This window comes from Aquila chrysaetos, chromosome 2 (assembly GCF_900496995.4).
Source record: "Aquila chrysaetos chrysaetos chromosome 2, bAquChr1.4, whole genome shotgun sequence".
NCBI lineage: Eukaryota > Metazoa > Chordata > Aves > Accipitriformes > Accipitridae > Aquila > Aquila chrysaetos.
The window spans coordinates 33,978,068-33,992,444 of NC_044005.1; the positions used below are offsets into that span (position 1 = coordinate 33,978,068).

The following is a 14,377-nucleotide window of genomic DNA, read 5'->3' on the forward strand; positions in this document are numbered from 1 at the left end:
AGAGAACATTGAGGTGATTGTAAGAATGCAGATGGAAAGACCTTCGTTTTAGTTCTGTTTTTCACAGGGTGTTGGCATTTTAAGCTGATAATGGTTAAAATATATCCAATTTTGAGCAGTATAATGCTTGTTTGGCATCGCACCATCATACTGACAATAAGAAATGTGCTTTTCAGCATGATATCCAGGGAGGGGAGTGTGTTCTACTGTCAGAATCAGTGACGTGTGTTAACTTTGTGGGACATTATAGAAAATACACCAGCAAACCAGCCACTGATACAGTGAACTAAACAGCACATTCCTGAAACATTAAGCCCATTTCAGTTATATGTTTTTTTATTTTATATGTTCAGTGACGAACAAGAAACCAGCTCAAGCTTCTATTACGAAGGTGAAGCAATTTGAAGGCTCTACATCTTTTGTCAGGAGAACGCAGTGGATGCTCGAGCAGCTTCGCCAGGTCAATGGTATAGACCCTAATCGGGTGAGTCTGAACAGTTCTAGAAAATTAAAATTGAGCTCTTTTATAACTGATCTGTGAATCAGACATTCTTTCACTATTCAAAAGGCATCTGGAAAGATAAGATAGAAGTTTTAAGTGCAAATTCTCAAAAGCTCTCAATTTCAAAAGAAATAACTCAATGGAATATGTGAAATAAATTTTAATGGGAAAGATGGGAGGAGGCCACAGCTCATATGGGGTTTTTTCTTACTGTCTTTCCCTACTTTTCCTACTCTCTCTCTTCTTTGTAAAGAGAAAAATTAGAGCCTTGTTTGCCTTGTCTTCAGCTATAAGCCTCTTGGGGTCCGTTTTGGCATGCAGCTGTGTTGTAAGATAGAGCAGTAAGTAGAAGCAAGGACAAGGAGAGGTTACTGAGGTTCAAGTTTGTGAAATATTGTGAACTTTGCGGGTTTTTTTTCTAGGACATTCCTCGGATCCTTCTGCATTTCTTATCTTTTTCTACAAAGTGTGGTGGTGTGGTTTAGTTGCCAATGGCACAAGAACGTTGATTTAAACAAACAAAAAAAATGCCAACAAAAATAAAACAAACAAACCACCCCCCCACACTAAATAGTTTTGGAATTATTCCTTTAATGTGGAATATACAGCCTGCCTTGAGCTGTCTCAAGACAAAGTCGTACTAATATGTAATAAGCTTATGAATACAAATCTTCAGCAGTAAAACAGTAGAATTAGAAGTTAGGAATGTGGCTCATACTATGTGATCACAAAGTGACTTACTGTGTTTGTTGTACAGGAAAATATGTTTGTGACTGACCCCCTTGGTTTGTTCAAAGCTGAGCTCTGATCAGGCACCTAAGCATCTTAACAATGGTGCACCAAATTCTGTTACTACCCAGTACAGTCTTTTGTACAAAAAAGAAGCCCTGTGGCCCCTGCCCTATGGAATGCAGGGAGTGGAATTACATTTTCTCTGGGTAAACGGACAATGAAAATGAGAGCAATGACAAATAGGTAAGGGATAGGAATTTTAGGCCCTTTTCCAGCATCTACTATGCGGCTATGTAAACAACAGATGCTTGGGATACTCTTAGACTGAAAGTCCTATCAAATTCTTAAGCTTAGACGTGTTCCTTTCAAACTTGTCTTCCTGTGACTTCCTAGTGTCATTGATTCAAAGAAAGCATTTACTAGATTAGACTAAAAAACGATATTTAGCAAAAATTGCTAAATATATAGCAATACTACTTGCATAAAATCAATTTATTTTGGCAGTTGATGCATGGTATAGAGCTGGGCTTTCCTTTGTTCTAGGAGTACTCTTGTTCATGTTATCCTGAGACCTATGCAACACTTTATGATAATACAAGAACTAGGACTTGCTGTTTGTTTTCCTTCTTTGGCTGAGCATTGAGAGCAGAACCACATCTTCCATAATATAGTGTAAAAGTAGATTTTGTGCTGAGAGGCACAAATCCTTGCATAATATAGAAGACACATCTAACTATATATCTGTAGATAATAAGGGTTTCTTATGAGGTTCTAACTTTTCATTTTTTTGGTCTAAAGTATTTTTGCTTTCAGGTATTTTTGTCATAGCTGAATATTCCGGATTAAAAATACCTGCAAGAAAAAAAAACTTCCTGCCTGTTTTGGTTTTTTGCATCCAAAAATATGCAAAGGAAAAATAATCCGAGGATAGTCTTGAGTTGCATGACCATTCTGCTTTTTCCAACATAATTCCTTTTCAAAAATAATAGCTCTATATCTTTCTCCAAATCATTTATAAAACTGGAGTAATAGTAGTGTGTTTTTTTGTTTCTTCTAGGATTCCCCAGAATTTGATTTACTATTTGAAAATGCTTTTGACCAATGGGTAGCAAGCACAGCTTCAGAAAAATGCACATTCTTTCAGGTTCTACATCACACTTGTCAGCGATACCTTACAGACAAGAAGCCAGAATTTATCAACTGCCAGTCTAAAATTATGGGAGGTAAGTTTATTGAAGCTGGAGTACTTTGTGCAGTTGGACATGAAATGATTTGCACATGAGTTATTCTGTGTTCAAATGAGCTTGCAGCCTAATTACATCTTGAAATCATGGGCCTGAATATGTTAACTTCACAGTAGTAAACTTCTAGGCTTCAGCATTTCTCCATCAAGCACCACTTCACACTCTTCCACTATCTTTATTTCCCTAGTCTTCAGTTCTAGAGGCAACATCCCCTACCCACCTTTTGAGCAGTCATTCTCATCCCTCTTTTTAGCAACCTTGATTTCAATTTGTCTCTCTACTTTTGTTCATTCAGAAACATTTCTGAGTGGCCTGAAATACTTATACTAAAAGCCTGTTCTGCATTGCCATTTCCTCACAAGTCTGTGAAAAAGTGGTTATTACTAAACTTCCCATGGGTTTTTTGGAATTTACTTTTATCTTCACAAAATTTGGTTAGTTTAGAGTTTTGTTGTTTCATGAGTCACATATCTTAAGGTGAATTTCCAGAATTAGACTAAAAAAAGTCTGGTTAGGTAGAAAAAGTCTGGTCAGTATGTGAAATTGGTATTTTCCATGCACTTCCCGAGCAACAAAGACTATTTGGCGGGGGAGGATTTTCATGTATTTCAGAAAGTATTCTTCAGGAAAATAAACTCTTTTAGTTGTTCCCTTAGACTGAAATTTCTGAAAATAGTCGCCTTTTTGTCTGCTCTAAAACAGAACACTTTTAAAAACTCTTACACTTTCCATGTTCTTCACAGCTGGAATAAAAAACCTGTTTTTCTCAGTGAGTCTCCAAACTGTAGAAGAGAAGTGCAAGCTGACTTGGGGTTTTGTTTAGTTGTTGTTTCTTCCCACCAGTAGACATCAGTTATAAATATGGAGAGCCTTATTTGGTTATTTCTGGTAATTCTCCTCTCTCATAAATCTACAACAAGTTCCTGTACAATATTATCAGAACTATATTTTGTGCAGCCACCTTTATATGTTCTTTTTTCTGGCTGTTATTTTGTCTTGTGTCCCTTTCCTCTAAAACACTAAAGGTAAACTTGAGGAAGGGGGAAATCATCTCCAGTTTGGTGCTTGCATTTTGGCTACTGACACTGAGGGTACACCTAACTTTGTGGTCATAAGTCAGAACTGTTCTGTCAATCATACTTTTAGTGTCTTCTCAAACTAAGAAAAAAGGCACAAAATTTCTTGTAAACTTCCTCTCTCATTTTTTCCGCTTCCACATTAATAGGATTTCCTTTGTTTTCTTTTTGGTGTGGTGGGGGGAAGGGGGGAGCAGTTTCTGCACTGATGGGAGAAGATATCCTCTACAATTTTTCCATTTCATATGGAAGAAATCTCCTATCAAGCCTTTGTTTGTCATCTGTTTGCTAATGATGCTCACATCCATCCTTCCTGCTAATAAGTCAGTATTAATACTACACCACATATTTCAGCCTTTGAAATTATTTTATTCTCATAAGCTTGACCTGTCCAAAATTGAGTTCCTGATTCAACTGACCCAAATATTAATCTTTATCCTAATCAAGTGTCATCACAGTGGGGAAAAAAAAAAAATTGCCACTGAGGTTCATTAACTTCTGCTCGACTTCTACTTTTTTTAACACACATTAGACCTTACCATGTCCCATGAAGCACACCCGCATTCTCTCTATTGCAACTTCATAACTAAAATGGGCTTATTCACCCATCCTCCGATACCAGATGGTGACTGTTTCCATATTCCTTGCCTGTCACTCTGACTGCACAGACGCAGTCTGTGTGTGTACACACATGGTACAGAGTACAGACTATGGATGTGGTAGAGGGCCAGGGAGTAATAAATCTCGTTATGGATACAGTGCTTCTGTTGTTCTTCACACTGTCAACGTTTTCCTCACACTGGGTTACAGACTCCCTGTGGATAAGTTTGAATAATTCAACAGAAACTGTAATAACTGTAAACCAAGTACTAGTTGACCCTAAATTCCAGTGACTTTCTGTGTGTCAGCCTCACTGAGCAAAAAATTTAAAAAAAAAAAAAAAAAAAGAGTCCTCATTAGCAAATAACCGGTATCAATAATTATAAAAGGCAGTGCAATCATATTGGAAATTGTGTTGTAATATGTAAGGTGCAATAGTGTGTTTAAACGTCTGCTGTTCCTTTCAATATTCAGTTTGGTATTCTTAATGCAATGCTAAGTTTTCTACAGAAATACTGTATCTTTACTATAATTACATGCTTTATTGGTGTGTTCATGCATACAGATAAATTCGTACTCAGTTCCAAAGCATTGTCCTAGCACCCATGCTGGTATTTCCTGAAAATATCGGTAGTTAATTATGAAAAAATAGATGAAATTAGCTTTTCAAACTAAATTGTTTCAGTTGTAGAAAAATTATTTTTTCTGCTATGTTTAGCATTTTTCCTAATGTTCTAGTATACATGGGAATATATTTCACAAATCTTTCCATCATCTTCAAAAGCTATTGCGTTACTTTATATTTAATTGTATTTATCTAGTAGAGCCATGCTTCCTCCACTGATTAAGAATAAACAACTGTCATAGCAGCTTTGAAATATCTCCCAATTAAAGGCAGGTCTCCTTGGTAATATGTAATACTGTGAAGTTAGTTCAGTCACTGGGTTATGTTAGTTGGTCTGTTACTTTGAGACAAATGGAGTAATTAAGTGACTGGAAGCAGCACTATTCATTGACTTCAGAAGCGAGTTGGTAGTTGGCAGCTGCAGATACTAGGGAGATACCTGCAGTTCTGCTAGTCCTTGTTTGAAGCCCAGGGATGGGCCAGCTGTGTATCAAAACCCATTTAGTCTGAAACCTGCAGTATCGGAGTTTTTTTATGGAAGATGCAGTGAAATGTGTTGTCGATCTTAAATTCATCCTGACTAGAAAAAGTAAGGTCCAACTGTAGGCAAGCAAACCAAAGAACATATACTTGAGGATATAGCTTGAAATTAATTAAATTCAGTTCAGAATTTGCACCTTGGTTGTTTTGTTGTTATTGTTTTCTTGGGGTATTTTGCTAATTAGCCAAAGCAGTATACTCAAGTCATTCAGTCAGATTTCAGATAAAGCATGTCACTTCATCCCCTCTACCAAGGTACCATTTATATTTTAAGTGATATTCTTTTGAACTTTCGGGGGGCTATGAAAAGTAATACTCTTTTTGGATGGTTAGTCAGTTTAACTTCTCATACCCTACAAGTATTTTTTAAATAAATTATTAGAATATATATATGCATGCACCCACGTGCTTATGTGTGTCATGATACAGATATGCACATCATATATGTAATGTGTATCTTGTAGCTAATGCATATTTTGAAAACAAAACAAAAAAATTGCCACCAAAGAACACTTCCTTCCAAGTGGAACCGACGATGAAAGAACTTGAAGGGCTTGTTTACAGGCTTACTTATCTTATTGAGCCTTATTTCTTCCTAAAGGATAGGAGTGAAGAAAGTGAAATTCATGCTGCTCCTGTTTCTGCAGGAAGTGCTTAGGAGCTTAGCTGTAAGTAAATATGGGTGTCCCTGTGGAACTGCAGACCCTCTTCATTGCCTTCCTCCTTCTACCTCCTCCCACACACACACACTTCTTCCTACGGACCAGAGTCCTGGCCCCGATTCTTCTTCTCCAGAACTGTTTTTTGCTTTATTTTCATTTGAGTATCATGTAAGGATATAGTCTGTAGAGTTAAATAGGCTAGACTGTTTTCTAATGACATTAGTAATTACAGATATAATGAGAACTGATTAATAGTGGGGGTGCTAATTCTGAGAACAAAGAACAAATTCAAATTTAGGAAGACTGTAGCAAGATTCCTCCCACTAGTATCTTGTACTAAATATTTCAAGTTTGTCTTTTGTTTAGAATTTAGAAGCGCCCTCTCCATAGCTTACGTGTGTTCTGGATGTTATTTTGGAGAGGAAAGGAAAAGCAGGCATTTTTGGGTAGAGGGTTTTTTGATTGAGGTAGGAAATATTTTCCACTTTTGTATCTTTCTAACATACAGGTTCTGATACTGGAATACGTCTAATTTGGAGTATCTTTTTGTTAATTGTTATTCGGTGGCCAAGTTGAGCAGATTGTATTGCTTTTATCTCAGTAATGTAAAAAACAAAGTTGGAGATGAGTGGTGTGCAGAAATTTTGGCATCTACAGGTTGTGTTTGTTAGAACAGCTTAATTCTTGACATAACATTAGGCTGACACTGAGGATGAGTTTGATTTAGTTCTGGATAGAACCCTGTGATACAGCATTTGATGCTCTTCAAACGATTTCTGGGCCTCTAAGAGTAAACAGTTGCTGCCACCTTTAGATATGTATTAGAAATGCATAATCCTTGGAAAGGAGCAAGACCTCAGGTTGAAGCAAGATGATGATCTTGTGTTTTTGTTTTGGTTTTTTTTTTTTTGTTTCAAGCTTTGTCCTACCTATAAGCTTTGGTTTTAACAGTCATTCTGCTGAATTAATTAAAATGTTCTTAGAAGCCCAAAGTAATGACATCTTTGCCTCTGTAACCTTTTCTCTAGGACAGCTGGCAGGAGTTATTAATGGATCATTCTTTTCCTTCTCCAAGAATATATTGCCAGTGTGAGAATGGTAACGAGTACTTCTTTTTGCATACGCTATTGACTCGACTTAGTTTACCACATTTAAGCCCTGGGAAGCATAAAGTGGTGTTTACCATACTGTGCAAGATTAATGACTGACTAAAGGGGAGGAATGAAAACTTGCTATTAGGGATTAGGATGGGAAGAAGGACAATTGTTGCCCTCCCTCCTGCCAGATAACTGGTAGATGTTGGTTTCAATTCTTACCTGATTTGCCATTGAAGAAAGTGTGTAATTGAACATATTATTCTTACAGACTTTCACTTGTACATTAATTCTGATGCAAATGAATTTGAACAAACAAAAAAAAAGGACAAAGTATCTATCATGTGATTTTGGCTGTGTTTTGCAGTTTTGAAATTACCAATTGGATGAATCTTAGCAATGTTTCTGTACAGAAACAACAACATTTGTTGCATTTGATTAAGATATTTCTTGCCAATGTATACCAAATACTCAGGTGCTTTCTTTGGGGAAAATAAAGGCCACTGTCAGTCTAGAGATTGAAATATTAGAAATAAATTTTCTGCTACCAAACACTGTTTCAGGTCCTTGCTTTTATGCCCTGCATGTTCATGTCCAGATTAATTCTGCTTTACCATTTTTTTTACTTAACTGGATGTATTTCAGTTGTCTTAAGCATAAAAGCCATGTGTTGAGATCAGAATGGATAAGAATAGTTGAGTGATTGTTCCATAGAAATATTGCATATAATTAGAGCTCTAAATTAACTTTCTAAAACGGGTATCTTGGGCAAAAAAGTACATTACGTTCCTGTAAAATCTGTAGGGGTACATAAAATGAGAAGGGACATTTATCAGTGTAAAGGTTGGTTCCTTTTTGATCTGTACAATCTGAAAGGAGATATAAAGAAACCATTAAGCAATATATTTTCTTCCCTTTTCTGAATAATGAAGGTCTAAGTGAGGTGTTATCTTCAAGATGCAGAATATTACTGTTTTTCATAGAAATGGGAAAATTTTTTTGTGTCAAATTATCAGATTTTGGTGTTTACACAGCCAGAATGGAGTTCTGTGCTTCGGTACTAATTACTGATTCTCAGAGTTCCTGGTTGTTTAGACTGTCATTAAGTATAAATATTAGTTAGTATTGAAAATATAACTAGCTTAAGGTTAGTTTTGATTTTTATAAATGTATTAAGTTAAAGTTTTCAAGTTTAAATAAATTTCTCAGTTTGGAAGAGGGTAAAGGTTGTGGTAATACAAAATTGATCCTAATTAGATATTTCCTTAATTTATAGCCAATCGGCAATATACAATAACGTCCTGTCCTGGCATCGATGCTAGTATTTAAAAACGTCAATAGGAGAAGTACATTTGAAATAGAGAAGATAAGTTTTTCTGCAGGACAATTGTGACCTGTCAATTTGGCTCTTAATCATTGTGCTATATATTCTCTAGACTTTAATTATTAATTTCTAATTTCTGTAATTTTCACTAAACTTTAAACTTCAGTACTGTATTTTGGAGGCAGAAAAGCAGGGACATCAAAACTATATGGTGATGTTGAACCCTAGAAGAAACCAAAGTGTGTGAATGTAATTGACTTGAAAAATTATAGATATCTTACCCTTTTTTTAATGGAACATTTATTAGCACTAAACCAGTTCAAGACAAAAAGATCAAAGGTAGAAAGAAAATTAAAAAAACACTTCACTTATGAAAATCCTTGCTTTAATGTGCTGCCTATGTAAAAACACTTAAAAGATTAGCTATCTAAAGATTTGGAATTAAACTATTATTCTCATGTTCTTCTGATCACCAAGCAAACTAGTAATTATTGAGGCTTAGGAGATGACTGTTGTGTAGTTACTCCAGTTTGCCTACTGCAGTGTTAACATCCCTTTGAGAAGGTGGTAATGCAGACAGCTAGACAGACCACTAGTCTGATCCACTGTGGCAGTCCTATTTACTTCTCTCCTCTATAAATAAAATACAATTTGTTTATAATGCAGTTCTACTGAACTGCTGTCATATTTGTAGTGCATTCCAGCACCTTTGAGCCATATGTTTGTGTGTAGTTTCACTGTGTGTCTGCGCCTTGGTAAATATTTTCCTAGGAGATTGCATTTAAACTGCATGTATTGTTTATTGTGGCTTGCAAGTTACTGCACCGCTGGTTTTGGTGCATTAGAGTTCTGCTTGAAAAAGTGCTCTTGTGGAAGAAAGTGAACAGCCTGTAAAATAAACTTGATAAAGTAGTAAGTTTCTGCACCTCAGTCATGCCATGAATCTGATTCCAGGAGAAGGCACAGTGTCACAGTGCTACCTATGACAAGAAAAAGCTTGTGTGGGTCCCATGTTGCATTAAAGTGAACACTAGAGATCACATCCTCCAGCTATAAAGAAAGTTGCTGTATTTCAGATGAAATGCAACTGCATGGACTCATAAACTAATGATGGCATTGCTGAGAAGTTTGCAACATCTTTGAAATGTTGGCTGCGGGTAGCTGATATTTGCTGTGCTTCCATAAAGAAAATTGCTGATAAGTAAGCTGAAGAAAAGTTAATGGTTTTCTTTACTGGTTGATTGGTCTTAGCACAGCTGAGTTATTACATATTCAGTTTGTCAGTCCTGTAAACCCACCTCAAGGATTACTTGAGCTGCTTCTTACCCCAGAGGTGGAATTTATCATGAATGTAATTTATGATAATAGTGGCAAAGCTATTCACTGCCAGTTTGACCCTGATTTGTTTTACTGAGATGTCTTTTACTGTTTCACCTTACATGGCTTCAGTAGTTTAGTGTTTTTAATAGATTTTGAAGGTACAAGTCTGATTTACACGGTATATTTATATGTATATAGATGTAGTTGTGTATAGATAAAACGTATGTTTGGTTTCGTATATGTCTTTTATAGTATTTTGGAATTCATCAGTACTTGCTTAAAATGAGCTGGATGCTAGTTCTGTTTTGATGCTGCTGTGCATTAATTGATCAGTGAAAGCTGTATACTGGTCACCTTGTGTGTAGCGATGTGAGACCAGCCAGAGTTTCTTCATCCTTAATGAAACTTCTTTTGATCTAGCCATACTCTGACATGGACAGGTGGTTGTCCATGTTCATAATGACTTCAGAACTATTAGAAATAGAAAATGGAATTGCTTCTCTTCTTTTAAAAAAAAGAAAAAAAAGCAGCCTTTGGTGATGGCCAAATCAAATCTTTAAAAGGGAAAACTGCACCACCTGAATGCCCAGCTGTTTTAGAAACTAAATTCCTCCTTTTCTGTTCCTGCAACCCAGTATTTATGTTTGTTCTTTAACCCACTGTTACTTCATTTAATGCAGCCATTTTTCTCAGTCAGGAAGGTGAATGTAAGTGGTGCATCGATAGTAATAACTGGAAGTAAACTACTGAAAATACCTCTATGGGACACACTTTTGTGTGAATCCAAATCCATTTCTTAATATCTGTGAGTTTCTTAAGTCCTTAAGAATGAATTTGGCATAAATTCTTAGGTTGCTTGAGACAAGAAACCTCAAATGAAGCATTAAATAACAGTTTTTCTTAAGATGACAGTTCTCCAACCATTTGACCTCATCTTGTTTGTAAACCACTACCTCATTTGGAATGCATTGCTTAGAACCATCTGGTGCTTAAAGAATTGATACATATTTTTTTCAGAGTACGTTTCTGTTATCTTTTTAAATTTTGATTCTTTCCAAAATTTTGATTCTTTCCGGTTTCAAGTCGGAAAGGATAGGACTTGATCTGTCTCAAGAATCACTTCTTGGTCTTCTGGGTAAAAAGCCTATATGCCATATTTTTCATAATCGGTCCCTTTCAAAGTCATGAGGCAATGACATTACTATGCATTTGAAAGAAGTAAATAGGAAGTGTAAATCATCTTGTACTTATTGTCCAGCATTGCTTCCATTCCAAAAATCTTTCTAAATTTAGGACAGTGTAGTCCTTCATAACTAGCAGAAATTCACTAGTGTTGACATTTTCAGTCTTCTATACTTCTTCTGTTAACACGGATAGGAACAGTTCAGTATACATATCCCCACCGTGTGGTTTCTCAGCAATAGCTCTCTTTCTACTTTGATAGCATAGGTCATTTCACTTCTGAAGGATTTTAGCATCTCCTTAACTTTTCACAGTTCCCATATTGACATAAGAATTAGTAGAAGACCTTGTTTGGATAGTCTTATTTACTAACATTTCATTTTTCTTTCTCATTGTTCAGATGCAATGTTAATTTGATAGCTGCATTTTAATTCGTAATAACTATAGTATATGGGATGCATTTTTTCGTTGTTTTTCATTTGTTTGTGTTTTCGGGGGATGGGGTTGTATTGTGGTTTTGATTGTGGTTTTGCCTTCTTGTAAACCTGGTATTTGAAAACACAGAACTCAGAATATGCCACTACAGCAGAAAAAAATCAGAATTGTTTTCCCTCTGACTTATGTTCTCGCAGTTCAAACTGCCTTTGAATATGGCTGACCTTCCCAGGTTCAGGGCTTCCAAAAAACAAATTGAAATATAGTATTTAAATGTTGGAAAAGTCCATGCTAAATCTATGTGAAGATGAGGCAAATGACACCAGTTAAACTACATTCTCTATCTCCAGACTTTCTGGGAATTGAGGGGAAGGAGGATAAAGAGAGTTATTCAGCAGCTGAGATGTTGGGAGGTGATCCCTTTTGTTCTACGTGATAATAAAACATAATCCTTTCCTGGTCACCTGGAGTAGAACTTCCAGAGTCAGGAAGCAGGTTAGAGGAATAAAGGAATAGAACAACTAAAATGGCTTCTGTATGTGTTAATGCATAGTTAATTTTGTATTCAGCAAAACTAAATCTAGAACAAAGAAATACTATTAGGTATTTTATTGCTGAACAATGTTCCCTCCATGTTTTCATCTCTCTCCTCTATTACAATTCTGTGTACATAACTTAAAAAAAAAAAAAAAAATATCTGCTGGCAATGCTGTTTGATAAAATAGCCTATTGTGATTCTGTGTAATTCTGTTATCCACCCACTGATTTTAACAGCTATTCCATCCTAGCTTAATTATATATATCCAGTGTCCACGTTTGAATAGAATGTCAGTCCCTGTTCTTTGGCTTAGAAGAAAAAGCTAGTTTCTGGGTGTCATAGCATATTTCATCTGGTCTCCAAATGAACATACATACGAAAACTTTCTCCTAACCCAGGTTTCTAAACTGTTTAGATTTCTAACCTGGAACAGGTAAATTTAAAATACAGAGTTTTAGACCATCAGTCTAGGTAGCAGATAAATAGGAAAATGTCTTCCAGGCTACTCAAGTCATTTGAAAAATAACCCATAAAATTTAGTTGCAATGACTTGATATTTTCATGATTCCTTTTCATGGATTAGCATTATTGTTTAATATAAAACATTAAGAAATAGAACACTGTATATAGTCTTGATGATGTCTTAGACCAAAGTGTTGGGGTTTTTGCTGTTCAGAATTACTTACAAAAAGGATTGTTTCAGAATGCCTGCTATGGCATGACAGTAATTTTCTAAGTATATAATTTATTGATTTTCTGTCTTTCTTTCTCTTCACAGTATTAAATGCACTCATAAAATGCAAAACAGATTGGATCTACATCACCTTCACTCACTGTAGACATTAAAGCATTGCATTACATCTGTGCAGCTGTAGAACATCTTGAGAGGACAAGAGGCTTGGTATGGACGCCACTGTTTTGATTCCCAGGGGTGGAATCAAATCTGAAATGACAATCCCTAAAGTCACTTAACTTTCCCATTATTGAAGGTTAGAAGCTGATCCAGGCTAGTGAAAGACCAGTTACACTGGTTGACCATAATAGATCCTGTGCTGCTATCAGGCTACAAACAAATTCTGTAAAGACATTTGTCTCATCTCGTCATTCTGTTAGAAATTTTTCTTCATTAAAATAATATATAGTTGATGGATCTATGTAGTATTTTCTGTTCTCTCTCCACTGCCAGATCACTAACAAGATAAAACATCAAATGATTTCTTTCCCTCTTTGCTTTTATTTACATTTGACAAAAGTATAAAATGAGTACCTTGGTTGATTGCTCTTTCTGCTTGCCAGTGCATACCCTCAGTTTGCACACTTACATAAACAATATTCTTTCTTCTCTTTCCTTTCCCCCTCCTTCCCATCTCTAAAGGGCTAGCGCTGAAACGATGCTTTAAAGCCAGTTATGGATTTGGACAGGAAAGTATGGAAGGTAAAGTTCTCTCAAGTGTTGACTTAAGCTTGCAGTTAGTAAAGTCATTGCTATTCTGACCTGGACAGGTTTTTAGTAGCATATCCTTCCACTCCTGCCAAATTAAGGTTGTTAGTATCTTTCAGGCTTCTCTTAACCCTCTTTAGGAACCGTAGCAGGCTTCTCTTCATTCACTGTGAACTTCAGCTCTAAGTTACTTAGCCGTTGAGCACCTGGACACTGTGATTGTTCTACATGGTTCATGCTTAATAGTGGTGCAAAAGTGAAGAAACTTTATTCCATCGGTGTCTCATTTAGAACATTTCCACAAAGCTATGATAAAAAAAGCTCATGCAGATGATTAGAGCATAACTCTACTACTAAGTAGGGTACTATCAGTAGTCTAGTTATAGCAATCTTGAAATCAGAGCATTTACTCAAGTCCTCAGGTGGACCTTGCGGTCTCTTCTGAGCTTTCTGCAGCTGTGACAATATTACTTGCAAGACCCTGGATCGCTAGCAGTCCAGATCTGGAATGGCTGTGTAGGCTACAGTCATTGCAGGAATCTGAAATATAGACACGTTCTTCATTCAGTCAATCCAGAAAGAGCACGTAGCTTTCTTTTTTAGTTTTCTTTCCAGTAAATAGGTTAAACCCGAGGCTAAAATAAGTGGGATGTTACCCACTAGACTGATTTTTATTTATTTTTTTTTTCTTCTTAAAATGTTCCTAGCAAATATAAAGAGCTGACATGGCTAATGAGAGCAGAGGAGGAAACTGATCTCAATTGTCAATAAAGCTTGTCTTGTTTTGTTGTTTGCTGATGAAGGTTTTGCAGCTGAACAGTTAGGATTATCATTTTTCCTCCTACATTCTTTACAATCAGTATGACCTTTTTAAAAGTATAATGTTATGATTCACAAGGTATTTTTTGTTATTGTTAGAAATAACTTGGAAGTGTCTGTTTAACTCCCAGGGTATAGATATTACTTAACTAGCAGCAGGAATATAATACGCTGTTTCCTCATGTGAGAACTGAGATATATGAAACTTGGCTTTTTTTGGCCTTAAAAGTACAAGATTACAGA

The 14,377-nt window shown here is 36.0% G+C and overlaps 1 protein-coding gene across 6 annotated transcripts in view; it reads left to right on the forward strand.

Annotated features, from left to right (window-relative positions):
• Window positions 1-14,377, forward strand: part of STXBP6 (syntaxin binding protein 6) — a 117,260-nt gene that overhangs the window by 84,759 nt on the left and 18,124 nt on the right. For 4 of the 6 annotated variants that reach the window (XM_030003046.1, XM_030003055.1, XM_041120701.1 and 1 more), the window contains 2 exons: window positions 354-484; window positions 2,292-2,457. The exons of 1 other annotated variant lie outside the window; for it this stretch is intronic. In XM_030003046.1, the coding sequence (XP_029858906.1) occupies window positions 354-484; window positions 2,292-2,457 (297 nt within the window). Of the gene's footprint in view, window positions 1-353; window positions 485-2,291; window positions 2,458-12,652; window positions 12,767-14,377 lie in introns of those variants that run through there. One more of the 6 variants, XM_041120707.1, reaches the window with a different exon arrangement.